The 27,087-nt window shown below is 46.1% G+C and overlaps 2 protein-coding genes across 2 annotated transcripts; both read left to right on the forward strand.

Moving 5' to 3' along the window:
- The first annotated feature begins 8,297 nt into the window (after positions 1-8,297).
- On the forward strand, positions 8,298-10,659 carry LOC121457903 (zymogen granule membrane protein 16). Its single transcript, XM_041666974.1, has 4 exons — positions 8,298-8,318; positions 8,964-9,025; positions 9,181-9,313; positions 10,240-10,659. Exons 2-4 carry the CDS (start codon positions 8,971-8,973, stop codon positions 10,553-10,555), a joined length of 504 nt encoding a protein of 167 aa, XP_041522908.1. The 5' UTR covers positions 8,298-8,318; positions 8,964-8,970; the 3' UTR covers positions 10,556-10,659.
- Positions 10,660-17,919: 7,260 nt separating this feature from the next.
- Positions 17,920-26,266, forward strand: LOC121457863 (zymogen granule membrane protein 16-like). The gene is made up of 3 exons (XM_041666914.1): positions 17,920-18,243; positions 24,585-24,714; positions 25,840-26,266. Exons 1-3 carry the CDS (start codon positions 18,225-18,227, stop codon positions 26,129-26,131), a joined length of 441 nt encoding a protein of 146 aa, XP_041522848.1. The 5' UTR covers positions 17,920-18,224; the 3' UTR covers positions 26,132-26,266.
- Positions 26,267-27,087: the final 821 nt, after the last annotated feature.

The raw sequence follows: 27,087 nt of genomic DNA on the forward strand, positions 1-27,087 counted from the left end.
AGATAGCTCAGAGGTTAAGAGCACTGGCTGCTCTTCCAGAGGTCCTGAGTTCAATTCCCAGCAACCACATGGTGGCTCACAACCATCTGTACTGACATCTGGCGCCCTCCTCTGGCATGCCGGCATACATCAAGGCAGAATGTTGTATACATAATAAATAAATAAACCTTTAAAAAATAAAAAATTAAAAAAAAACCTCTTGGGGTTCTAAGAAGAGATCTTGGCCCTCAAATAGCAGGTACCCAGTTAGGTGGCAGCACTTGACTTTAGGAGGCTTTGAACTTGAGGGCTGACCTCTGAGAGTCACTCAGCCAGCGCTGCTCAGTTGCTGCCGTGCACATGCACCACCACCCCGCTTCTCTCCCCCCCCCCCCGCTACGGATCATAGCTGTCTGGACAGTCAGACTGGAAGTCTGGTAATATCCCTGTAACTGTTGGGTGAGGACCCAAAGCCACATCCTATCGTTCTGCTGCAGATTGAGCAAAAGGTCTATCCAAATTGGGAATTCTCCAGGCTAGGGCTGCTACCGGTGAATCTTTAGATTTTGGAAGGCCTGCTACAGCTGTTTACTTATCTCTTACAGGGATTCAGAATATGAGCCTGTGTAAAGTGGCTTAGCTATGAAACCAAACATTGGAATCCATATTTGACAGAATCTTGGCAAGCCTAAAATGGCTCTGAATTGTGTTTTAATTTTGATTGTTGTAATCTTGATTAGATTTGAGATCACCATGGAAACAAAACTCTAGGCATACCTGTGAGGGAGTTTCTAGGTTATACTGAAATGAGAAGACCCGCCCTAAATGTAAATTACACTATTCAGTGGACTGGGGTAGGGGGTTGAACACAAAAGAGAAACAGAACCGAGCAGCAACTGGGTTGGGCAAGATGATGTCTACCACCAATTCTGACAACTCAAGTTTGATTTCCCTGAGGTTCACACTGTAAATGGAGAGAACAAATTTCTATATGCTGTGGCATATACATGTACGCAAGATAGATAGACAGACAGACAGACAGATAGATGATAGATAGATAGATAGATAGATAGATAGATAGATAGATAGATAGATAGATATGTGGGTAGCTAGGTAGATAGGTAGGTAGGTGGATGGATGGATGGGTAGGTAGGTAGATATAAAAAGAACTAAGCACCAGCATTCATTCATTCATCGCTCTCTGCCTCCTGACTGTGGACACAATAAGAACATTCCTACATTCCTACTTTCCCTGCATGAGAGAAGGTATCTCCTGGGACTGTAAGCCAAATTACTTCCTCCCTTCTTTATGTTGCTTTTATCCGCTATTTTGTTGCAGCAATGAAACAGGTAACTAATTCAGTGATCTTTTTTTTTTAAGTTTACATTTGTGTGTGTGTGTGTGTGTCTGTGTGTGTGTGTGTGTGCGTGTGAGTGTGTCTGTGTGTGTCTGTGTGTGTGTGTGCATGCGTGTGTGTGCGTGTCTGTGTGTGTGTCTGTGTGTGTGTGTGCGTGTGAGAGTGTGTGTGTCTGTGTGTGTGCGTGCGTGTGTGTGCGTGTGAGTGTGTGTGTATCTGTGTGTGTGTCTGTGTGTGTGTGTCTGTGTGTGTGTGCGTGTGAGTGTCTAATGTACATGTGAGTAGATGCATATACACAGGTGTCCTTGGATCCCAGAAGAAGGTATCAGCCCTGGAGCTGGAGTTACAGGAGCTTGTGAGCCACCCCACGTGGACACTGGGAAAGGAACTTAGACCCCCTGGAAGAGCAGCAAGCACTCTCAACCTCTGAGCCATCTCTCCAGCCCCCACTGGTTCTGCTTTTCAGGTGGCTTCCTTTTTTCCACCCATGACCCTGAGTTACAGTCAGCCCTGCCCGTTTTACCAACTGTGGGGAAAGTTGAGCCTTCTGTGGAGCTGCTCAGAGGACTACATTTTCTAGAAGGGTTACAATGTTAATTCTACTGATTCCAGAGTGTCATTTGTGGGGCTACAAATCATATCATCTACATACTGAAGCAAACTCTTCTCTTGAAGCTAGAGACCAGTTCTTCAGCTAATGTGTGCAGGTGAGAACAATCTCTAAATCCTAGAGCCAGCATTGTCCAAGTGTGTTGAGAGTTACCACAGTACCAGGGTTAGTCCATGCACAGTCAAACAGCTATTGAGAGTTAGGATACAATGGGATACAGAGGAAGGCACCCTGTAAGTAGGGTAAACCAAGTGTGATTATGTGGAATCTAAGTTAAAATGCTCTAGGGATTTGAGATTACTTAGCAGGAAGAAGTCACTGGACTCAGGATCCTTAGGTTGGGGGCTAGTTGATTTCTCCATTAGGTGGTAGTGGTGGTGATGGTGGTTTTTCGAGACAGGGTTTCTCTGTGTAGCACTCCTGGCTGTCCTGGAACTAGCTCTGTAGACCGGGCTGGCCTCCAACTCAGAGATTCACCTACCTGTGTTTCTACAACAAAAGGGAAAGAAGAAAAGGAAAACTCAGAAGAAACTCAAGACACCAACACCTTTGAGCCACTGCCTCTTTCCTCTTCCTCTCCGGACATCCCCGGGGCCAGACTTCTCAGGGTCCAAGCCTGGGTCCTTGTAGCCTGTTTGGCTAGGCTCAGTCATCATCCTCAACTAATGAGAGCTTAGCACTTAAAGCACTGGCTGCTCTTCTAGAGGACCCAGGTTCAATTCCCAGCACCCACATAATAGCTCACAAGCAAAACTCCAGTTCTGAGGTATCAGACACCCTCTCCTGACCTCCTCAAGCACCAGGTGCTCACACGGTGCGTATTCATACATGCAGGAAAAACACTTGTACATAAATAAACAAACTAAGAATTAGTGTATAAGTAAACTACAACTTTTATAAAAATGAATATGAAGCAAACCACAATATTGAGCAGTGGAGAAAAGAGCTTTATTCTAAGACAACGTACTGAGAAGAGAAATGAAGAGATGACTCCCTAAGTCCTTCTTCTGGATGCTGACATCAAATTTAGGTTTACATCAAAGGCAAGAGACGTGCATAACTAGGCAGTCCTGGCCAAGGTGTGGTCTCTTCCGTTGTCATTGTTACTACGGTGTGGGTTCCACTCTCTTGGTTAGGATGGTCTGACAAGCTGAATGGAACCTCTTTCTGGAAACAAGCTCCTCCTTCTGCTGGCACCAAGCTTCGGTATTTTTTTTCTCTTTCTCTCAGCTCAAGAGTCTTAGGGAAATTCCAGTTCCTAGGGTAGCAGTTTGAACGATTTGATAATCAGAAGGTGGGGATAAGCATCCCTTTAAAACATCTTCATTCCTCCCAGGAGAGCTACATCGCTGCCCTGGCTGCTCTGTTCTACCTGGAGAGACTCTGGGAGTCCCTGAGGCTCCAGTGTGTGTGGGGACCTCTAAGCAAATGGACCACATCGTTTCTCTACAGTCATTTTAAAAGACACACTAGGTCAGGTGTGGTGACTCACATTTTTAACCCAAGCACTCAGGAGGCCAAGGCTGGGCAACCTGTGAGTCTGTGGCCAGCCTGGTCTACAGATCTAGTTTCAGAATAGCCAACACCATACAGAGAAACCCTCTCTTGAAAAAAAAAACAAAACAAACTGTCTTACCTTGGGTTTTTATTGCTGTGAAGAAACACCATGACCTTATAAATGAGAACAATTCATTGAGGGGGCTTGACTATAGTTTCAGAGGTTCAGTCATTATTATCATGGTGGGGACATGGCAGGGAGCAGGCAGATGGGGCACTGGAGCTGAGAGTCCTAGATCTTGACTCAGAGGCAACAGGAAGTCGACTGTCACACTAAGGGAAACTTAAACCAAAGAGATCTCAAAGCCCGCCCCCAACAGTGGCACATTTCCTCCAACAAGACCACATCTCCTAATAGTGACACTCCCTTTGGGGGCCATTTTCTTTTCAAACCACCACACAAAAGAAAGAGAGAGAGAGACAAAAGAGAGGGAGGGAGGGAGGGAGGGAGGGAGGGAGGGAGGGAGGGAAGGAGGGAAGGAGGGAGAGAGGGAGGGAAGAAACAAAGAAAGAAACAAAGCAGCTTAAGATGGGTCAGTTTTTACAGAGATGTCTTCTCTGACAGATGTCATTGTTCCATCTAAACCTGGAAGGGATGAAAATTCAGTCAATTGATGCCAGTTTCAGCACCCATAATCTATTAAACACTAGGTGGGCCGGGCGGTGGTGGCGCACACCTTTAATCCCAGCACTCGGGAGGCAGAGGCAGGCGGATCTCTGGGAGTTCGAGACCAGCCTGGTCTACAAGACGTAGTTCCAGGACAGGCTCCAAAACCACAGAGAAACCCTGTCTCGAAAAAACCAAAAAAAAAAAAAACCAAAAAAAAAAAAAAAAAAAAAACAAAAAAACACTAGGTGGTCTCTGGAAACAAAACTCAGAATAAACTGGCCAAGTACTCAGCAGTCAGAAAAGCTCACTGACATACTCACAAGGATCCTAGAGAGTATGCCAAAGAAGTTGGGCACAGTGGTGCATGCTCATAAAATCCCCACACTTGGGAATTAGAGATGGGGTGCTAGGGGTTCATGGTCATCCTCATACTGAGTTTGAGACCAGCCTAGTCCCCATGAGACCCTGTCTCAAAAACCCTGAATTTGAAAACTAAAAACAAAATAGAAATCACTGGCAGTGAATGAGGTAACTCAACATTGTGAGCTCTGTATGAAGCCTGACATTGTCCTCCAAGACCCCTATGCTGGTGTAGTCAGAACCTTGACTTATGCTGCAGGAGACAAGTTCAAGCCAAGTCAGAATGAAACAAAGTTGGAGTTTTTTTAAACGAAGACTGCAAGTCCAGAGAACAGAGTGCAGGCTTAAAGAGAAGTACACATGTAAATGCCGTAGGAATGACCACAGGAGCTAGGCGTGGGCATGGCCACATGTGCCTGTAACCAAGAGATGGAAGACAGACACAGACAGATCCTGAAAGCCTGCCTGGTCAGCCAACCTAGCCAAAATGGTGAGCGTCCCGTTCAGTGAGAGGTACTGTCTCAAGGTGACCAAGGCAGAAAGAGAGAAGGAAGACGCTGAATGTCCCATTGTGGAACAATCTCTTTGTGCACTGTGAAGATGTGTCGCTCTGATTAGTTTAATAAAAAGCTGAATGGTAATAGCTAGGCAGGGTTTCCAGGGCAGAGAGGATGCTGGGAAGAAGAAGGCAGAGACGCCGGGGGTGCAGAGTGAGCAGCATTGGCAGTACAAGTAAAAATAACCAAGTCACATAAAACAACGTAGATTAAAAGATAAGAGTTAAGTTATAAGAGCTAGTTAGAAATAAGACTAAGCTATCAGCCAAGTTCTTATAATTAATAAAAAGTCTTCATGTCTTTGGGGAACCGATGGTCCTGATGGAAAAGTCTGGTACAAGGTCCCACTTCAGTCTCTGCACAAGCCTGCTCAGTGCACGTACCACACATATGCACTAGTCAGACAGACAAACACACACACACACACACACACACACACACACACACATACAAACAAACACAGTTAAAATATAAAAAAAAAACAAATAAACAGTAGTGGTATTTAGGTTGTATTCTTCAAAGAATATAGTCTAGATATTTAAAGGTCAAAGAATCCTTACTCTACACAGGACATGACTGGTTAGCTGTTTATTTTGTTTGTTTGTTTCTGGATAGCTGATTTAATAACCCTGTTTGTGATACTTCTAAGAAAAGAGAGTATGTAGCTCCTAGGAACTTGTGAGATTTGATCAAATGCATCAAGATTCTTGACTCTTGGCCAATGAGAAATGTATGGTAGATCCAAGAGTGGGAGGCACTCTTCCCTTTCTGATCCCCTTAACTTTCCCCATCTTGCCTCAGGCTCCGCTTGGTGGACCGCTTCTCCTGTTTGATGAAAAAACGAAGTGTTGCCTGTTCCTTGGATTGCAAATAAAAGCCAATTAACATTTTTGAACTAAATTCACTATTTTTACTTCCAATAGAGTGGGGAGGCAGATCCCTACCATGGGGTCTGAGTTTGCACCAAGGGGACGAGGCCCGTTCTCTTGGAGAGACTGCCATCTCTGTGGCAGTTCAGGAGAGGGGAGAGGATTGCGTGAAATGGGAGGGTCATGCCACTTTTCCTATGCACCCCGTTTCTGCCTTTACTTGACCCATTCTGCCTTCCACTTTACAAAATCCAGAGAGCATTTATTTCTTCACAGTTCCGACTAAAAAGACTCCTCACAGTGTAGCAGCCAAATTCCTAACCCCTACTTCCCAGGCCTGCACCAGCTGCCACCACTGCACCAGCTGCCACCAGCTGCCGCTGAGACATCACCTCCTGCTGGCCTCCTTTGCAGACTACCCCTCATCCCACCCTCCTTGCTCTTCCAGATTCTCACACTCACCACCCAGAGCTTTGACACTTCCGTCTGGATCAGCAGTCACCCCAATACCTACCTTTCTCTTCCTCATGCCAGTCTTCCCCTTCTCTCGAGCAGAGATGCCTCCTAGGTCTTTGCTTCCTTGCTTCCCTAGTGCCCTCCATGCTCTCACTCTGCCTTACCGCTTCATAGCTTTGACATATTTTATGGTAGCGTCCATTTGTGCAGTTCTTCTCACTGGGAGAGAAGAAGGTCTCTGAGGTGCGCTCTTGGCGCTCCTGCTACCTCTCCGACAAATGGGGCCTCCAACATAGGTTGAGTGAGTCTTTATCAAGAGGGCAGAGGAAAAGGAGAAATGCCAGTACCCTGCCGTAGCAAATGGCTTTGGAAGGCATGGGCTATTCATTATGTCTAGGGGAAAAGAAAGACTATAAAAAAAGAACCTCAGAGTAAGAAATGCGGGGAAACATCCAGACATAAGAACTGAGACAGAAACGCAGGGAGTGCAGTGGACATAGGAGAACAATGGGAATGGAGCCAATGTTCTGTGCTTATCTCGAACTTGGTAAAAAGGAAAGGAGGGAGAACTGGAATCATGGTGGCTGTCTGGCTCTGTTCCTGGGAGCTGTCGCCCAGCAGCCCTGCCCTATTTCCGGCTCCTCAGGGCAGGACACCTGTGCTATCTGGGATGAGTCTCCAGTCCCAGATGGTAAGCCTGCGAGGAAAGGGGCGGACGGTCTGAGTGTCTGACTGCTGTGGGTTGTTAAGGTTGTTGTTACTGCTTATTCTAGCCCCTCCCTAGGCTCCATCCTCTCTACCAGGATAGTCCTGACGATGCGGAGGGATCAAAGGGCCAGTCTAACAGGGCAAGCACTAGGACTCGTGGTCAGTTCTAGGGACTTTAGATCAAAAAGGGAATCAGTCCTGGAAGGAAAGAACCTAGAGAGGAGAAATCTACAGCACTGCTTCTGGTGCTGTTTCAGGCTGAAGGAGAGGGGCAATTCGCTCTGGTGGTCTACCACCGCGGTACCTAGAGGTCCTGAGGTTCTAAGTCCAGAACTCCTCACAGAGGAGGACTTGTATACTCTCAGCTTCCCACACGCCCTTTGGGCTGACTGTGTCTGAAGGAAGAGATGGGGAACCCACAGATTTAGAGCACACCTACAGCCCCAAGTTCCCCTTCTCAGAGAGAAATGTCTTGAGAAGGGTCTGGACTAAGGATGGATGGATGTAGGCACAGAGAACAGACAACCCAGCCCAGCAAAATGTTGGTCACGGCAGACTGTGATATAGCTGTTCACTATATAAATGTTTAAACTCTATGGGTGACTTTTTCATAATGAGATGTCAACAAATAGAGAAAAATTGTAAGGCAAATATTTGGTACTGCTCAGTGTTGAAGGTGGTTTTGTATTCTGGGAGAAGGTATATTACAAATGACTGAAGAGGGCAACATTTACCCAGCAGAAGGCAGGTCTCAGGCAAGAGCACTAACAGATGGTTTAGGGTAGGGAGAACCTCCCTCCAGGCCTCTTGGATGGCATTCTCATTTGCTTGAGTTTTCAGACAGAGTCTCCAATTGTAGCCCAGCCCAGTCACAATCTTCTTGCTTCAGCCCCACCCCATCCCACCTCCCACCCCAGCCCAGACCTTGCTAACACGAGCCACCACGTCTGCATTAATTGCACTCTTGAGAAATGAGCTGCTTTTCCCATCCTTCAGCTGGACTTTAAACAAATTTGTTCTGTCTCTTTACAAATCTTCACTGTATCTAGAGTGGACCCCACCTTGCCACCTGTAACCCTTGGGGAGAGGCAGGATAAGATGTTCCAGACCCTGCTTGACACCTGACCCCAAGAGGCTGGTCATGTTTGCTCAGCAGGTGAGGTTCACATGGTAAAGAAGAGGGGGAGGGCCAGGACCTGGTATAAAGGCCTGGGAATTTCTAGAAGATCTGCACCTGAAGTTGCTAAGGGAAAGGTGAGTTGGTACAGGGGGATGGGGGTGGGTATTCAAATCTGAGCTGGAAAACACAATGCCTGGACTGTAGCAGGGGAGACCTGAGCAGGGCAGCAGCTCCTGGATGTAAGCTATTTTGGGGTGCAAGGATATCTGGTTTTGGCTAAGGGAGTGGATCTGAGCAGATTTAGCTGGTGGAGACAGTTGTCAAACATGGAGAAGTTGCCTGGGACCTGTTGTCCGAGCTCGGGCAAGCGCCTCCTGAAACCTCTCAGCCTCTTGGCTCCACCAGGGAGGGCTCCTTGGACGCTGGTGTTGGTGCACCATCTTCTACTGCCTCCTTTGCTCCGGAGGGGCCGCAGAGGCCTCACAGGTGTTCTTCGCCTTCATTTAGGAGTAGGGTGACGCTCAAGATTAGCCATGCCTGAGCTCATAAACCATCCGATTTCAGGAAAGTCAGAACAGGGAGAACCAGAGGGATTAGGGGCTTAGAAAAGATCTGGAAGGAACGGAACTGTCCATTGGCAGTTTTCTCTAGGCTTGAGGCTAGATCTGAGGTGAAGCATCAGAACAATACGGGTCTGTATTCCAGGCAAGGGATGCCTGGGCAAATGAAGTTGGAAAGAAAGGAATGAGCCCTCCTTTCCCCTCTTCTTCCCACTGCAGCCTCAGAATGTTCGCCATCATTCTCTTAGCCCTTCTTTGTGCTTCGGCCTCCGGCAATGCCAGTAAGTGAAATGCCCCAGAACTGGCCATGGGACCACGAGAAGGCAGCCTGTGAGCTGCAACTCATCAGGGCTGTCAGACACTGGTTTGGGGTGGCAGCGGAAATGAGGGTGGCTTCCAGAGTATTTGTCCCTCCAAGCCTTTTTTTCTCCTCTAGTTCAGTCCAGGTCCTCCTCCTACAGTGGGGAATATGGAGGCAAAGGAGGAAAGCGGTTCTCTCATTCTGGCAACCAGCTGGACGGCCCCATCACCGCCATCCGTGTCCGATCCAACTCACTTTACATTACTGGGTGAGCGTCTTCTTGTATCTGTGATGTGGGATTTTACTAGGCTCTTACTAGGTTGGGAAAGTCTCGTTCACTCTGGATCACACCTGTTTAAATGGGTAAGTCACAGTGACGTGGTGTGGACCCCGAGTCCAAGTCCAGAATGTGCTATTTAGTCCCCTAGTGCACATGATCTTGGCAAGTCACAACCCCGGACCCTCAGGGGCCTCGTATTACCTGGGCTGGATCTAAACCTCTTTTCAATGTTTCTTTCAGGCAACCTAATCTTTGCTTGTTGTCTGTCCTGGGATAGTTCCATTCCTTCCTCTAGCTGGAACTTTCCGTCACCTGCAGGGACAAATGCTTTTCCTTTTAGTCCAAGTTCTGAACTGTGACGCGGTGCTGATTCGCCTGGGACACTCTCCAGTGTCTGAAATCCTCAGGCTTCTTTAAAGTGTGTGTTGGGGGTAAGCTCAGACTCACTGTCTGAGTGACTCTGAGAAACTTACCTTAGTAACTTACCATGAGCCAATATGCTAGCAAAATGAGAAGCTGAGATTCCTTGCATGATCTCCTAGGGCTCACACAGTCTTTGTGTCTTGTAGAACATGTCACCAGTTCAAGATACAACATATAGACTAAGAAGACTTGATCTATATATATAAATGATATTATAAATAATATATTAAATATATAAATGAAATATATAAAATATATAACACATTTATTTTATGTTTGTGCGCATGTGTGGAATTGCTCAAGTGTCCCCTTGTACATGTGGAAGCCAGAGGGAATGGGTTCTCTCCCTCCACCATATGGACCTAGGGGTTGAACTTAGGTTGTTAGGATTGGCAGCAGGCAGCTTTACCAGCTGATCTACCTTACCATCCATCCCAGTCTTGATTGTGATAACCAATGTGTTCCTTCTTCCTTCTCACACCTGCCCCCAGTATCCAAGTGCGTTATGGCACAGTGTGGAGCGAATACGTGGGTAGCAAGCTGGGAGACCAGGAGGAGATCTTTCTGCACCCCGGGGAATCCGTGATCCAGGTGTCTGGCAAATACAGATATTATGTGAAGCAGCTGATCTTCGTGACAGACAAAGGCCGCTACCTGCCTTTTGGAAAAGACTCAGGCACGAGTTTCAATGCTGTTCCCTTGCACCCCAACACCGTCCTCCGCTTCATTAGTGGCCGATCCGGCGCGGCCCTCGATGCCATCAGCCTACACTGGGATGTCTACCCTAGCCAGTGCAGCACTTGCTGAAGCCCACCTTTCTCTCTGGCGGGGTGCTGTGGTGGGAGTGAGAACTTCCTTATCACTAAGACCCATGCAAATGTGCAAATAGCTTAATAAAAGGATATGACTGAGACAGTGTTCACATCTTAATTCTAATACAATTGTGTGAATCTTACTTCTGGATTTTTTTAATAATTTTTGTTTTTTAAAATTTGAGACATGACCTCTCTACATAGCTCTGGCTGTCCTGGAACGCACTATGTAGACCAGGCTGGACTCACAGAGATCTGACTGTCTCTGCCTCTGGAGTGCTGGGATCCAAGGGGGGTTTGCCACCACTGCCTCTCTATATCTGCTGCTCTTGAACATTAATCTGGAAAATGGGAGAACAAGAAAGACAAGTGATAGAGGCTTTTCTTTACATGTTATTAAAACAAATAAGACAAAATTATGCCTGTACCGACTCTTTCCAAGAATAGCCACTGAGATTTTTCCCAATAGGAGCTCAGAGGCTACAGTAAGGCTCAGATATTCCAACTTGCCAAAACCCACTCTCCAGCTCTCTTCTTCTCCTTGCCTTGGAAAAGTGTTTTCCTGCCCCAGATGTCACCGTCTTCCATCTACGTGAAGCCACTTGCTGTCTGTGGTGGGAACATTACCCTTTCTTCTTTCTGGAATCCACTTAACTTCTAAAGTTTGCCATGGACTTCACCCTGTTGCCCTAGCCCAGATCCTATTAATTTTACTCACAAGTCTGGGTGTTTCTAATTTAGATCTCTCAAAATTGAGACTCTTTCCTCAGGAAGCTCACACATTCCCAGTAGTGTGAACTCTATCTGTGCTCAAAAAAGGAAAACCCCCGTCCTGACATGGCCGGTGACAGCTTTAATGGCAGCACTCGGGAAGCAAAAGCAGAGGCGGGTAGCTGTCTGTGAGTTCCAGGGCTACAGAAAAAGACCCTATCTCAAGAAATCAAAAACAAAAGGGGAAACCCTAAGTGAGCCATGGTGGTGGTCTCCAGAACTTGAGAGACTAGGCTAGCCTGGTCTACATAGTGAGTTCAAGGCCAACAGTTATACATAGTAAGACCCTAAGAGGCTTCAGAAGGCAAAAGGATTGCCACAAGTTTAAGGCTAGCCTGGGGAACAGAGTGAATTCCAGGTTAGTGTTAGGATATTTTATTTGTATTTTTATAAATAACGCTTGCCTGAAGATCAGAATGCAAAGCTAGAGGCCAGGAAGTGGTGGCACACACCTTTAATCCCAGGATTTGGGAGACAGAGGCAGACAGATCTCTGTGAGTGCAAGTCTACCCTGGGCTACACAAGATCCATCCAGAAACAGATCCAGGTGATGGTGGCTCACACCTTGAATCCCAGGGCTTGGGAGTCACACACCTTTAATGCCAGCACTGGGAAGATGGAGATAGGAACGTTATGGCTGGGCAGAGAGAGGAATAGAAAGGGAAGAGACAGGACTCAGTGGAGTGTGGAGTCTGAGGATTCAGAGTCGGGATCTCGCACACTCAGTCTGAAGATCTGGTAGAGGCAAAAGGTCTCTAGTGAATGGCTGCTTTGCTTTTCTGATCTTCAGCTTGGACCCCAATACCTGTCTCTGGGTTTTTATTATTCGTGCTACAGGTTAATCCTGGATACAGTGAGACACTGTCCCAGAAACCTCAATGCATGAATAAATAGATAAAGGGGCAAGAGGGGAGCTTTCCACTGTGGGCATTCATGAATATAAGGGGTTGGTGAGAATATGGACCACTAGATAAATTCAGCAAAGATAGAACGTTACTTTGAAAATAATTCTTCGGATCCCAGTTCTGAGTTCTACAACACTAACAGGTTTAATGGGTAGCAGCATGGAGCTAATGAAGTCTGGGTTCCAGAAGTATGCTACCACGTCCCATTTATATAATACTGTGGCTTCATACATGCTAGGTGAACATTCTATCAAAGAGCCATTTCCCCAAACAGTTCCTTCAAACAGTTACATGAAGGAGATTATGTCATTGTCTTTTATTTATATGTATATTACATAGCATGAAATTCACCCCTTTAAAGTATGCGATGTGGAGTAGGGATATAGTCTATGGTGTGTGTGTGAGTACATGTAATGACATGTAATGAGTATGTGCATGTGTGTGATGAGTGTGTGCTCACCTGTGTGGAGGCTAGATGATGACATCACATGTAATAGATAGATGTTGATATCACATGTAATAGATAGATGTTGATATCACATGTAATGGACAGATGTTAATATCACATGTAATAGATGTTGATATCACGTGTAATACATAGATGTTGATATCATATATCTTCTGTTGCTCTCCACCTTTTTGAACTTTTCTTATCTTTTTTCTTTTTTCTTTCTTTTTTGTGTGCATTGTGTATGTACAGGAACACACACTTGCGCACGTGTGTGCATGGGGAGATCACTGTCATCATTGTGTCTTCTGTCACATGCCACCTTGTTTAGAGATAGGGTCTCTCATTGAGCCTGATGTTCACTATTTTGGCTGGGCTCTCTGCCCAGAGAACTCCCCAATGCTGAAGCTGCAGGCATTCCAATGGCCACACCTGACTCTATGGAGGAGATTTGACCTCTGACCCTCTCACTTTCACAACCAGCATTCTTAACTTTTTTTTTTTTTGGCAAAAGACACGTGTATGAAGAATTTCCATTAGCCAGGTGGTTGTAGTGGCACACGCCTTTAATTCCAGCACTTTGGAGGCAGAGGCAAGAGGATCTCTGTGAGATTGAGGCCAGCCTGGTCTACAAGAGCTAGTTCCAGGACAAGCAAAAAGCCACAGAGAACCTGTGTCTCAAAAACAAAAACAAAACAAAAGAAGAAGAAGAACAACAAGAATTTCCATATATTTTTTAAAAAAAGTTTTAGCAGTGTTTGGGAGACAGTTTGGAGGGAAGGGAAAAGGTGGAGCAGGTTGCTCTTGCAGAGGACCTTGATTCAACTCCCTGTACTCAAAACACTCAACTGGTAGCCCACAATCTTTTCATGGTTTGGGGTAGAGGTGGGGGTGTGTAGAAACAAGGTTTCTCTGTGGAACAGTCCTGGCTGTCCTGGAACTCTCTCCGTAGACCAGGCTGGCCTTGAACTCACAGAGTCCTCCTTCTGTTGCCTCCCAAGTGATGGTATTAAAGGCGTGTTCCACCACCACTGGCCGGCTCACAATCTTAATTCCAGTTCCAAGAGATCTGATACCCGCTTCTGGTACACATGTAGTGCCCAGACAGACATGCAGGGAAAATATTCATTCACATAAAATAAAATATAATACTTAGCATGGTGGAGATTGTCTTTAATCCCAGGGCTGGAGAGGCATAGTCAGGCAGATATCCGTGAATCTGAGGCCAGCCTGGTCTACACAGTGACTTCCAAGACAGCCAATGCCACAATGAGAGACCTTGTCTTTAAAAGGCAACAATAGGGGCTGGAGAGATGGCTCAGTGGTTAAGAGTATTGCCTGCTCTTCCAAAGGTCCTGAGTTCAATTCCCAGCACCCACATGGTGGCTCACAACCATCTGTAATGAGGTCTGGTGCCCTCTTCTGGCCTGCAGACATACACACAGACAGAATATTGTATACATAATAAATAAATAAATATTTAAAAAAAAAGGCAACAATAAAAACACGCTGTAGTCTGCGCTGATGCTTGCCCATAACAGGCAAGGTAACTTCATTTACAGTGGTATTCATGACTGAGGACTCATAACTGAGAATCAGAGACATTGAAGGCATCTGTGACAATCTCCCACCCCACCCCACACCACTTCCAAAAGAAAAAGAGAATGTTGTGGAATTATCCTGTTGTAAACTGTAAAGATTTGTCACTCGAATTGGTTTAATAAAACACTGACTGTCCAGTAGCCAGGCAGGAAGTACAGGTGGAGCAGCCAAAGTAAGGATGCTGGGAAGGAGAAGGGTGGAGTCAGGAGACGCCAAACAAACAGAGAAGAAGCAGAAGATGAATGTGCCATGCTAACAAAGGTACCACCATGTGGAGATGAATATAGAAATATGGGTTAATTTAAGTGTAAGTTAGCTAGTAACGAGCCTGAGCTATTGGCAAGGCATTTATAATTCATATTCAGCCTCTGAGTCAATTATTTGGGAAGCGGCTGCCAGATATTTGGGAAAGGGCAGTCGGGAGAAAAACATCTGTCTACAAGAAATTCTAGACAGGAGGTCACTGAAGTAAATCCTTTAAAATGTGATAAAGTGTAGCTCTTTATAACTGATGATTTCTGGTGGGTGGAGCACAAGGGAACAACATGGGACTCAGATGTGTTCAAGAACTGGCCACTGGGAGTTGACCATGCTCAATGAGTTTATGGACAGCACAAACTGGACTTGGTGAACTTAGGACAGGGGTATGGGGGTGCGAGGGTGGACCTGGGAGGATAGGAAATGAGTGTGATTGGGATGCACTGCATAAAGTCCTCAAACAAGCAAAAAAATATTATGTTCTGGAGGAATAAATAAATAAATCTGTTTTGTTTTGGTTTGGTTTTCAAGACAAGGTTTCTCTGTACCTAAAGCCTCTCCTGAAACTAGCTCTTGTAGACCAGGCTGACCTCGAACTCACTGATATCTGCCTGCCTCTGCTTCCCAAGTGCCACCCATGTCTGGCTAAAATATGAATATGTCTCTGTTTCCTGCTCTGCTTCTCTCAGGTTCTCCTTCTGACTCTCCCTCCTTTCCCCAGAGCCCAGTCTCCCCTGTCTCTGTCCCCTTTCCCATCCCCTTACCCCTAAAAAAAACCCCTTCACGTGTGCTCTGCCGCATGACGTCTTTCTCTCGCGCTGGGTATAATAGCACACGCCTTCAAGCCCAGCACTCAGAAAGCAGAAGCAGGCATGTTGCAGGAGGTCCTCCCGTTACTCCAGCCTATAGCTGCTGAGATACCAGCCCTTTGGGGGATGGTCTCTCTCTCTTTAAAAAGTGACCACTTCCCTCTCCTCTCTCTCTTTACTTCCTGCTCCGCAGGTGACTAGACTCCCTTCCTGGTTGCGCAGAGGGCTGATGGTGATATGCAAGTTTTTTCCCCTTTAAATAAATACCACCCTATTAATCATAATTCCAAACTGGTGTGGCATTGTTTATGACTTACGCCTTCACAGGCAGATATCTCTGTGAGTCTGAGGCCACCCTGGTCTTTATAGAGAGTTCCAGGACAGTCAGCAACATAGTGAGACCCTGTCTTGAAGTAAACAAACAAACAAAACACCCACAAAAAAAGCGCTTTTATATTGAAAGATACAAATTATACATGCAGTACAGTGTAATGATTTGATATATACTTACAATATGGAATGATTAAGAAAGCAAATCTGGGGGCTGGAGAGATGGCTCAGTGGTTGAGAGCACTGGCTGCTCTTCCAGAGGTCCTGAGTTCAATTCTCAGCACCCACATGGTGGCTCACGACCATATGTAATGATATCTGGCGCCCTCTTCTGGTCTGTAGGCATACATGCAGATAGTACAAAGTATACATAATAAATAAATAAATCTATAAAAAAAGAAGAAAAAAGAAAGCAAATCTATGCTTGCATAGTGTCTTGTAGGTGAAAACATTTAAAATCTTTTCTTTTGCCAGGAGTATGGCTCAAACCTGCAATCCTAGCATTGAAAGACTAAGGCAGTACGGTTGCTTAGAATGTGAGGCAAATCTGGCCTACATAGTAAGATCCAGTCCACCCTGGGGTACTGAGTGAGACCCTGATGCATAAGAAGAAGAAGGAGGAGGAAGAGGAGGAGGAGGAGGAGGAGGAGGAGGAGGAGGAGGAGGAAGAAGAAGAAAAAGAAGAAGAGAGAAAGGAAGAAAGAAAGAAGCCGAAGAAGAGAGAGAGAAAGGAAGAAAGAAATAAGCCCAGACCTTGCAGTTCATACCTTTAAGCCCAGCACTCAACACGGAGTTAAGCGGGTCTCTGTGAGTCCAGCCTGGGACACAGAGAAACCCTGTCTCAAAAAACAAAAACAAAATAAAACAAGCAATAACAATAACAAAAAATTCAGAATGATGAAAAGTTTTTACAACATCAAACAGAAAGTTTCCATTCGAGAATTCACAAAAAGGTAATAAGCAAGATTCCGAACAGCCCAGCTTCTGTTGCCACGGTAATGCAGTTAACCTCAAGTCAACAGACCATAACCAATCAGTTCTTTACTGTGTGGAATGTGGTCCCATTCTAGAACTGTGAATAACGTCAAGCAATATCTTTAAATTGAGATGGGCATGGTGGCATAGAACTTTGATCCTGGCTTTAATCCAGCCCTAGGGAGGCAGAGGCAGACCTGTCTCTGTGAGTTTGAGTTCAGCCTAGTATACATAGTGAGTTCTGGGACAGGAAAGGCTACATAAAGATACTTTGTCTCACAAAATAAAAAATAACCAACACTTATACATTGTAAAAGTTCTTTATAGACCATAAATCAAAATCTTGGCTTTTGTTATTCATTTTTGTTTCAAGACTGAATTTCTCTGGGTATCCTTGGATGCTCTGGAACTCACTGTTGGACCAGGCTGACATAGAACTCACAGAGTCCCGAGTGCTGGGATTAAAGGTATGAGTTGCTAGGTTGGGCTTCTAAATCCTGGCCAGGCAATGGTGGTGCAGTGAAAGCCTTTTTCTTCTCCTCCTCCCACTTTTTTTTTTTTTTTTTTTTTTGTCACAGGGTGTCTCTGTGTAGCCCTGGCGCTCTTGGAGCTTTGTAGACCAGGTCCAGATTAGTCTTGAACTGAAGAGATGAAGAGATCGGGCTTTTTTCTTGAAAAACAAATGCAGAAACAGAAGGCCATGGTGGTGTCATTTAATCTGGCAGAGGCAGAGGCAGAGGCAGGGACATCTTTGTGATTATGAGGCCAGCCTGTTCTACCTAGTGAGTTCCAGTGTTGCAGGATAGAAAACTAAAGACCACCCAGCATGACCAAAATCCGAGTTGAGAATCTGTAGTAAGCCGATCCGCAAATGCTTGGAGAGAAACTCCTCACGGAGAAGCCTCAAATGTATTTTTCAGGGAGCTTTTAAGGCTTTTAACCACAGAAAAACGACATCCCGGGAGGTTGGCAGTTGCAAGGAAAAGTAAAACAAACAGTTTAACTGAAGCCAAAAGCATGCAGTTAGCTGGCGCATTTCAACCCCAAATTTCTAGAACAGGGTTGGGTAATTTCCCACAGTAGAAAAGGGATAAGCGTGTCAATTTCAGGTTACCACAGAGAAACCTTTGCCCTGTCACTCCGGCCCAGGGCTCTATAAAGATCACGTCTGCTCCAAAAGGCAAAACTAGTATATTCAGCGCCGAGAACGTTACGATAAAAGCAATCAAGGGCTCTCAGACTCGTAGCTGAGGAGGAAAAGTCTGCACTTTGCCAATTCCGTGCCTGGAAATCCAAAATCCTGAAGGTGCAGCACCCTCGGGCGCGCACCACTTAGTGACAGACTACAGGGCCTGTCCCTGGGAAACGTTGCTTTCAGGGAGCCTAAGTGAGCCCGAGAAGGTGGAATTGCTGTGCGTTTTAACAGAGGCTTTAGGCAAGTGAGAAGTCGTCATTGGTCGAATCTGAGAGAGGGGCGGGACCCGGGTAATTCCAAAGAGAGCAGCCAGTCCCAAAGAACGCAGGCGTGTGGACGCTGGGGCTAAGGCGAGGCCGAGGCGGCGGGAGATGGCGGAAGCCAATTCAGGTGCGCGGGCCGGGAGGACGAGGCGTCGCTGTGTGCAGTTTACGGAGTAGCGGTTGTCGCGAAGAATCCGGGGGGCGGGGGCGCGGAGCGAAAGTGCGGGGGTGGACGCCGCAAGCCCCTGCCCTCCACTCGCTGCCTTCGGCATCTTAAACCCGTTTGAGACCCGCTGCCCGGGCTCCGGTGCCCGTCTAGCGTCTGCACACTTTGTTTGCTTCGTCTGTAAAGCTGGGCAGCCACCTCATCTGTGAGCAGTGAGCAGTGAAGAGACCTGGTGTCTGGGTCCCCAGGGATCTCAGGGGATTCGCCTGGGCGCTTGAAGGCATCTGTTCCGGCAAAAAGAAATCAAAGTCTGTGACCTTCCCTCTAGCCGTGGAATTGGATGCTATTTTCATGTTGGAAAGGCTGTCAGGAATTTCAGAATCGTTTCTAAGTGGATTTGCATATGCATATGCCTGTCTTTCCTTTCTTTTTTTGGGGGGGGGGAAGGGGGGGTTAGAGACAGCGTTTCCCTGTAGCTTTGGAGCCTTCCTGGAACTAGCTCTTGTAGACCAGGCTGGTCTCGAACTCACAAAGATTCGCCTGCCTCTGCCTCCCAAGTGCTGGGATTAAAGGCATGTGCCACCATCGCCCAGCTGTCTTTCGTTTCTTTAGATCGAATTCTGGTCTGCAACTGCTGTTTGCTCAGCCTTTGGGGGAGACAGACATAAGGAGAATGCCACGCCCCAGGCACAGCTGCAAGCATTTATAATGAATCCTTTAATGTTTGTACAGAGATCCGAGATGGTAGCTGCTTTTTTATTTTTATCTTGTGTGCCCCTCCTGTGTGTGGATGCCTGCAGAGGCCAGAAGAGGGAGTTGGGTCCACTAGTGCTGGAGTTACAGGTGTTGTGAGCTGCCTGATGTGTGCTGAGAACCAAGCCCGGCTCCTCTGGAAGAGCAGTAGACTCTCTTAACCTCTAAGGCTCACCAGCCTCCTGTACTTGGACAAGAGGAAACAGACATAATGAGCTAAGTAGTTTGTTCAATCCAAGGTGACACAACTAGCCAGTACTGGGGGGTCTGTCCAGGGCCAGCCTCGACAAAAATACCTTTCTTCCAGAGTGGAGGCAAGAGAATTTAGAAATATAGTAAAGAATACAAAGACACAAATGAAAATAATAAAACGCAGAAACAATAGCATAGTATCAGGAGGGAATTTCAGTGAGTACTGAAAATTCGCCATGTTTAATTGTCAACTGGTTAGTATACCCCTGATTTCAAAAGGTAGGCGTGGGCATTAACATACAAATTGCACGTCACGAGGTACATTCACCACTCACGCCCTTGACTCACGCCCTAGACCAAACACTCTGCAGGCAAACCACTGCCTCGGTGAAATCCGAAGTTATTTCCGTGAAGGGAACTGGAACTTAATTGGATCCTTAGACTTTTGTTTTACATTGGGACCAAGTACTTCCCTATATCAGACGCACCAGGTCTGGCAACTAGCCACACCCATTTACATAAGCCTTCAGAGAGCAGAACTTTGATTTACAACTAGGTGGGACCTTTGTTTGAGTTCGAGGCACAAAAATGAACTACAAACAAGTCCCAAACTCTCTGACCTTTGGCCTCTTTGGACCTCCACAGGTGTCTAAATTCACACTTGGGCAATGCACTTCCCTTGATCAGGCCCAAATACAGGCTGAGACCCCCTGTGTCTGGTGCATAGTGAACATTGAAGTGTTTGAATGAATGCTGCTCCTTTCCTAGAGGTGGCTACACCATTTTCAAGCAGTCTCGTTGTAAAAGTAAAATGCTGCAGGATCCCTAGTGACTGCTGGGGCAACAGGCCCTGAGACAATGCCACAGGTCTCCAAAGGGGGATGGTCCAGGGTAGGGAGACACATGGCAGTAGGAGAGACAGAGACATGGATAGGTACGCCATGCAGAGTGAGGCTGGATATTTATTCAGTGGGTTATGGAAGGGGAAAAAGGAGAGAAGAGTAGAGAGAGAGAGAATGTAGAAACAGAAGGGAAAGGAGGGAAGTGTGGAGAGGGAGACAGAAAAGGAAGAGACTTAGGATGCAAACAGGAAGGAAGATCTGCCTGCCTCAGCTGACTGGGATGGAAAGGGGAGTAGGCATGGCTTGATGGCTTGTCTCTTAAAGGGACAGAACAGATCATTATACTCATTAACTAGTGTAATACGATGAAAACAATGGTAGATAGGCACAAACGTGTAGAAGCTGAAACAAACCCTTCAGTATTTTGAGAAGGATTTTATTTAGTTATGTTTTATTTTGTTTGTATTTTTTGTGAGATAGGGTTTCTCCATTTAGCTTTGGAGCCTGTCTTGGAATTTGTTCTGTAGACCAAGCTGGCCTCAAACTCACAGAGATCTGCCAGCCTCTGCTTCCTGAGTGCTGGGATTAAAGGCATGCTTCACCACCACCAAGTTCAAGAAGGCTTTTTATTGAAAACAAATGATAGTTCCATGGAGCAGTGGTGGCCCACATCTGTATCCCAGCTCTCAGGAGACACAGGAAGTCTAATCTTCTAGTTCAAGGACAGCTTGTTCCACAAAGTGAGTTCCAGGACAGACAGGCCTACTCAGAGGGAAACCTTGTCTTGAAAAAAAAAAAACAAAAACAAAAAGAAAGAGAAAGTGATAGTTAGGGTTGTACTTGTTCTTCCAGAGGATCTGGGTTCAGTTCCCAGCACCTCATGGTGGCTCCCACCTCTCAGTAACTCCAGTTCCAGGGGATACTAGGGCATCAGGCATGTACACGGTGGAAATACATACAAGCAGGCCAAACTCTCATACACATAAACAGAGAAATATGTAAATGGTGGTCAAAGCAGGTTTCAAAGTCTGGGCAGGATTTACTCACCCATGAAAAGGACCAAAAGAAAAAGTGTTATTTAGACATAAAGAAGGCCAAAATTCTTTGATTCATTGTTCTCTTCTTAGAAGAGAGGTGTGGCCTGGGAAGATAGCTTGGCCGGGTAAAATACTTATCACAGGACCTAAGTTACATCCCATCTTGGAAAACACCAGAGGTTGAAATTTGACCTCCATTCATTCCCACAGACACGTGTGGGTACGTACACTCGAAGATGAGTTGGAGCCCACCACTGGTGTACCCCTAACATTCAGGGGCCGAGGCAGGGGGATTGGGAGCTCAAGGCAGCCACTCTCACAAAACAAAATAAATATTTAGAAAGAAAGAGCAGAGGCTAGGGAGGTGGCTCAGCAGCTGAGAAAGTTGTATGCCCTTCAGAGGGTCCTGATTGGGTCCGCACACCCAATGGGAGCCCACAACCATCTGTAACTGCAATTCAGACGATCTGATCCCCTCTCCTGGCTTCCACAGGCACCAGGCACATGTGGGGTTGTCTAAGAGTTAGCATAGCTGTGATGAAGCTCCATGACCAAAAGCAAGCTGAGGGAGAAAGGGGTTATTTGGCTTCATTTCCACACTGTAGCCCATCACTGAGAGAACTCAGGGCAGGAACTGAAGAGGAGCTGCAACCTGGAGACAGGAGCTGGTGTAGAGGCAGAGGCCTTGGAGAGGTGCTATCTACTGGGTGCTCTTCGTGGCTCGCTCAGCCTGCTTTCTTATAGACCCCAGGACCACCAGCCCAGGGATGGCGCCACCCAGAATGGGCTGGGTCCTGCCTATCAATCACTAATTAAGAAAATGCCCACAGATGGATGCCTATGGAGGAATTTTCTCAATTGAGGTCCCCTCCTTTCAGATGACTCTAGCTTGTGTCAAGCTGACATAAAACTAGCCACAACAGTGGTACGCAGACATACATAATATTAAATAAATTTTAAATTAAGAAAAACTGTCAGGTATTGATGATTATGTGTAAGACAGAAGACAGTTTAAAATTCCTAGTTTGGAGTCTGAGGCCTTAGTGAGGAACCTGTTGCAGGGAGCTAGGTGGGGAAGGTTTAGTGCAGGTGGAATTAGAGGCACCTCAGAACCTTCCTAGAGAAGGTAGATGGTAGACTGGACAGAGGAACTGCGAATTGGAGTCGGCTCTCTGCTATAAGGGGGCTAAAGGGCATCATCGGCTTGAAGATGTTCGTTTAAAATGAGAATGAAGGTAATTAATTGGTGTTGAGAGAAGGTGGCTGTTGCCTGTGAAGTGAATCTGAGCTGTCTCATCCGGGGTGACATTTGTGCACCGTGAGCACGTGGAAGCGTCTGGAGACATGCTCTGCTTGTTACAACTTGGAGACAAAGACAGAGAATGCTGCTGGACTCTAGTGGGTGTATGTGGAACAGTCTGCAGTGTGAGCCCCACAGCAAAGAATTACACAACTCAAAATGCTAATAGTACAGAAGCTGACAGGGTGTAGGACATAGGAGAAACATTTAACACCATTAAACTAAGGAATAATCAAAAGCTAGTAAAACAGTCAGGGAAATGGATGACATAGAAACCAAGGGAAAAGGGTATCTCATAAGTGTGTTGAATTCCGGGGGCTGGAGAGATGACCCAGAGGTTAAGAGCATTGGCTGCTCTTCCAGAGGTCCTGTGTTCAATTCCTAGCAACCACATGATGGCTCACAACCATCTATAATGAGATCTGGTGCCCTCTTCTTGTATGTGTCTACAAAGAAATAAAGAAGAAGAAAAAAGTGTGTTGAATTCTTTAGGAAGTCAGATAGGGTTCAGGCTGAGTGTGCCTTCTGAATCTGGGGTATGAAGTCCCTTAGGATCCTGGGTAGAAGCAAGCTGCTGAGATTAAAATGTGTCAAGAAAGAGAATAATAATCATAATAGCAACAACTGACATTGAGACTTGCAGGGCACCATGTTGAATGTTTTATATACATTTTTAGTCTGGATGGGTTTTCTGTAATAAATACTGTTATTTTTTAAAGCTTTATTGAACTTTATTTTATGTGCATTGGTGTGAAGGTGTCAGATCTAGTGGAACTGCATTTTCAGACAGTTGTGAGCTGCCATGTGAGTGCTGGGAATTGAACCCAGGTCCTCTGGAAGAGTAGTCAGTGCTCTTAACCGCTGATCCATCTCTTCAGCCCCTACTGTTATTATTTTTGTAGAGAGAAATGAAGTTTGGAGTGGCTAAGTGACTTTATCGGGGTCAGAGAGCTGCCAGCCAGCATTGTCTTTGACTCCAAATGTCATCGGTATACACAGAAGGGGTCTGGTAATTCATGTGTGGACTTCAGAATTAGACCTCATTTGAAGCTTTGGCATTAACAAGCAGTTAAAGGAGGGGCAAACTGCCTAAACTGTGCTTCTCCACCTTCCTAATGCTGGGGCCCTTTAAAACAGTTCTTCATGTTGTGGTGACCCATACCATAAAGTTGTTTCATTTCTACTTTATACCTGTGATTTTGCTACTGTTATGAATAATAATGTTAATATCTATGTTTCCTGATGTGTTTGTAGAGACTGCTGTAAAAGGGTCCTTTAAGTCCCAAAGGGTCGAGGCTCACAGGTTGAGAATCCCTGGCCTAAATCCTTCATTCTGTGCCTTTAAGTGGGAAGTAGGGACGTCAATAAAACAAAGCACTTACTAGCCTGGATCTAATACCATATGCCTGTAATACCAGCACTTGAATACTGAGGCAAGATGGTGCAAATTCTAAGCTACCTGGGCTACACAGTGAATCCCTATCTTAAAAACAAGGGGCTGGAGAGCTCACTTCAGGGTCGAGCTCTTGCTGTTCTTACTTTTTTTTTTTTTTAAAGATTTATTTAGTTAGTTATTTTTGCTTTGTTTTTCTAGACAGGGTTTCTCTGAATAGCCCCTGCTGTCTTAGAACTGGATTTGGAGACCAGACTGGTCTTAAACTCACTGAGATCCACCTGAGTAGGTGACACTAAGATTTAACTGTGCCTAAGATAGCCCATAAATCATCTGATTTCAGGGAAGTTAGGCTCTTACCGTCAGAACAGAAAGAACCAGAGGGATTACGGGCCTAGAATAGATCTGGAAGGAATGGGACTGTCCATCGGCCGTTTCCTCTAGGCTTGGGGCTAGGTCTGAGGTGAAGCATCAGAACACGGGTCTGTATTTCCGGCAAGAAATGCCTAGGCGAATGAGGTTGGAAAGAAAGGAATGAGCCCTCCTTTCCCCTCTTCTTCCCACTGCAGCCTCAGAATGTTGGCCGTCATTCTTTTAGCCCTTCTTTGTGCCTCGGCCTCGGCAATGCCAGTAAGTGAAATGCCCCAGAACTGGCCATGGGACCACGAGAAGGCAGCCTGTGAGCTGCAACTCATCAGGGCTGTCAGACACTGGTTTGGGTTGGCAGAGGAAATGAGGGTAGCTCCCAGAGTATTTGTCCCTCCAAGCCTTTCTTTCTCCTCTAGTTCAGTCCAGGTCCTCTTATAGTGGGGAATATGGTGGTAACGGAGGAAAACGGTTCTCCCATTCTGGCAACCAGCTGGACGGCCCCATCACCGCCATCCGTGTCCGATCCAACTCACTTTACATCACTGGGTGAGCGTCTTCATGTTTCTGTGATGGGGGATTTTACTAGGCTCTTACTAGGTTGGGAAAGTCTCGTTCACTCTGGATCACACCTGCTTAAATGGGTAAGTCACAGTGACGTGATGTAGACCCCAAGTCCAAGTCCAGAATGTGCTATTTAGTCCCCTAGTGCACATGATCTTGGCAAGTCACAACCCCGGACCCTCAGGGGCCTCGTATTACCTGGGCTGGATCTAAACCTGAGATCTAAACCTCTTTTCAATGTTTCTTTCGGGCAACCTAATCTTTGCTTGTTGCCTGTCCTGGGATAGTGCCATTCCTTCCTCTAGCTGGAACTTTCCGTCACCTGCAGGGACAAATGCTTTTCCTTTTAGTCCAAGTTCTGAACTGTGATGCAGTGCTGATTCGCCTGGGACACTTTCCAGTGTCTGAAATCCTCAGGGTTCTTTAAAGTGTGTGTTGGGGGTAAGCTCAGACTCGCTGTCTGAGTGACTCTGAGAAACTTACCTTAGTAACTTACCATGAGCCAATATGCTAGCAAAATGAGAAGCTGAGATTCTCTGCATGATCTCCTAGGGCTCACACAGTCTTTGTGTCTTGTAGAACATGTCACCAGTTCAAGATACAACATATACACCGGGCGGTGGTGGCGCATGCCTTTAATCCCAGCACTCGGGAGGCAGAGGCAGGCGGATCTCTGTGAGTTCGAGGCCAGCCAGGTCTACAAGAGCTAGTTCCAGGACCGGAACCAAAAGCTACGCAGAAACCCTGTCTCGAAAAAAATTTAAAAAAAAAGATACAAAATATAGACTAAATAAACTTGATCTATATATATATATATAAATGATATTATATATATTAAATATATAAAAGATATATGTAAAATATATAATACATTTATTTTATGTTTGTGTGCATGTGTGGAATTGCTCAAGTGTCCCCTTGTAAATGTGGAAGCCGGAGGGAATCTTCTGGGAATGGGTTCTCTCCCTCCACCATATGGACCTAGGGGTTGAACTTAGGTTGTTAGGATTGGCAGCAGGCAGCTTTACCAGCTGAGCTACCTTACCATCCATCCCAGTCTTGATTGTGATAACCAATGTGTTCCTTCTTTCTTCTCACACCTGCCCCCAGTCTCCAAGTTCGCTATGGCACAGTGTGGAGCGAATACGTGGGTGGCAAACACGGAGACCTGGAGGAGATCTTTCTGCACCCTGGGGAATCCATGATCCAGGTGTCTGGCAAATATAGGTTTTTCGTGAAGCAGCTGATCATCGTGACAGACAAAGGCCGCAAGCTGACTTTTGGAGAAGACTCAGGCATAAGTTTCAATGCCGTTCCCTTGCACCCCAACACCGTCCTCCGCTTCATTAGTGGCCGATCTAGCACTGGCATCAATGCCATCAGCCTACACTGGGATGTATAGCCTAGCCAGTGCAGCACTTGCTGAAGCCCACCTTTTTCTCTGGCGGGGTGCTGTGGTGGGAGGGAGAACTCCCTTATCACCAAGCCCCATGCAAATGTGCAAATAGCTTAATAAAAGGATATGAATGAGACCATGTTCACATCTTAATTCTAATACAATTGTGTGAATCTTACTTCTGGATTTTTTTAATAATTAAAAAAATTTTTGAGACATGACCTCTCTACATAGCTCTGGCTGTCCTGGAACGCACTATGTAGACCAGGCTGGACTCACAGAGATCTGACTGTCTCTGCCTCTGGAGTGCTGGGATCCAAGGGGGGTTTGCCACCACTGCCTCTCTATATCTGCTGCTCTTGAACATTAATCTGGAAAATGGGAGAACAAGAAAGACAAGTGCTAGAGGCTTTTCTTTACATGTTATTAAAACAAATAGGACAAAATTATGCCTGTACCGACTCTTTCCAAGAATAGCCACTGAGATTTTTCCCAATAGGAGCTCAGAGGCTACAGTAAGGCTCAGATATTCCAACTTGCCAAAACCCATTCTCCAGCTCTCTTCTTCTCCTTGCCTTGGAAAAGTGTTTTCCTGCCCCAGATGTCACCGTCTTCCATCTACGTGAAGCCACTTGCTGTCTGTGGTGGGAACATTATCCTTTCTTCTCTCTGGAACCCACTTAACTTCTAAAGTTTGCCATGGACTTCACCCTGTTGCCCTAGCCCAGATCCTATTAATTTTACTCCCAAGTCTGGGTGTTTCTAACTTAGATCTCTCAAAATTGAAACTCTTTCCTCAGGAAGCTCACACATTCCCAGTAGTGTGAACTCTATCTGTGCTCAAAAAAGGAAAACCCCCGTCCTGACATGGCCGGTGAGAGCTTTAATGGCAGCACTCGGGAAGCAAAGGCAGAGGCGGGTAGCTGTCTGTGAGTTCCAGGACAGCCAGGGCTACAGAAATA

The sequence above is a fragment of the Microtus oregoni genome, unplaced genomic scaffold (assembly GCF_018167655.1).
Source record: "Microtus oregoni isolate MIOR12 unplaced genomic scaffold, Mior012 000016F_ref0000370, whole genome shotgun sequence".
In the NCBI taxonomy this organism is placed as follows: domain Eukaryota; kingdom Metazoa; phylum Chordata; class Mammalia; order Rodentia; family Cricetidae; genus Microtus; species Microtus oregoni.

Bases quoted from the DNA above. Each gene is read 5' to 3' on its own strand.
- LOC121457903 (XM_041666974.1), top strand. From the start codon at position 8,971: ATGTTCGCCATCATTCTCTTAGCCCTTCTTTGTGCTTCGGCCTCCGGC. The intron at 9,026-9,180 runs GTAAGTGAAATG...TTTCTCCTCTAG, and splicing joins TTCGGCCTCCGGCAATGCCA to TTCAGTCCAGGTCCTCCTCC. The intron at 9,314-10,239 runs GTGAGCGTCTTC...ACCTGCCCCCAG, and splicing joins AACTCACTTTACATTACTGG to TATCCAAGTGCGTTATGGCA.
- LOC121457863 (XM_041666914.1), top strand. The intron at 24,715-25,839 runs GTGAGCGTCTTC...ACCTGCCCCCAG, and splicing joins AACTCACTTTACATCACTGG to TCTCCAAGTTCGCTATGGCA.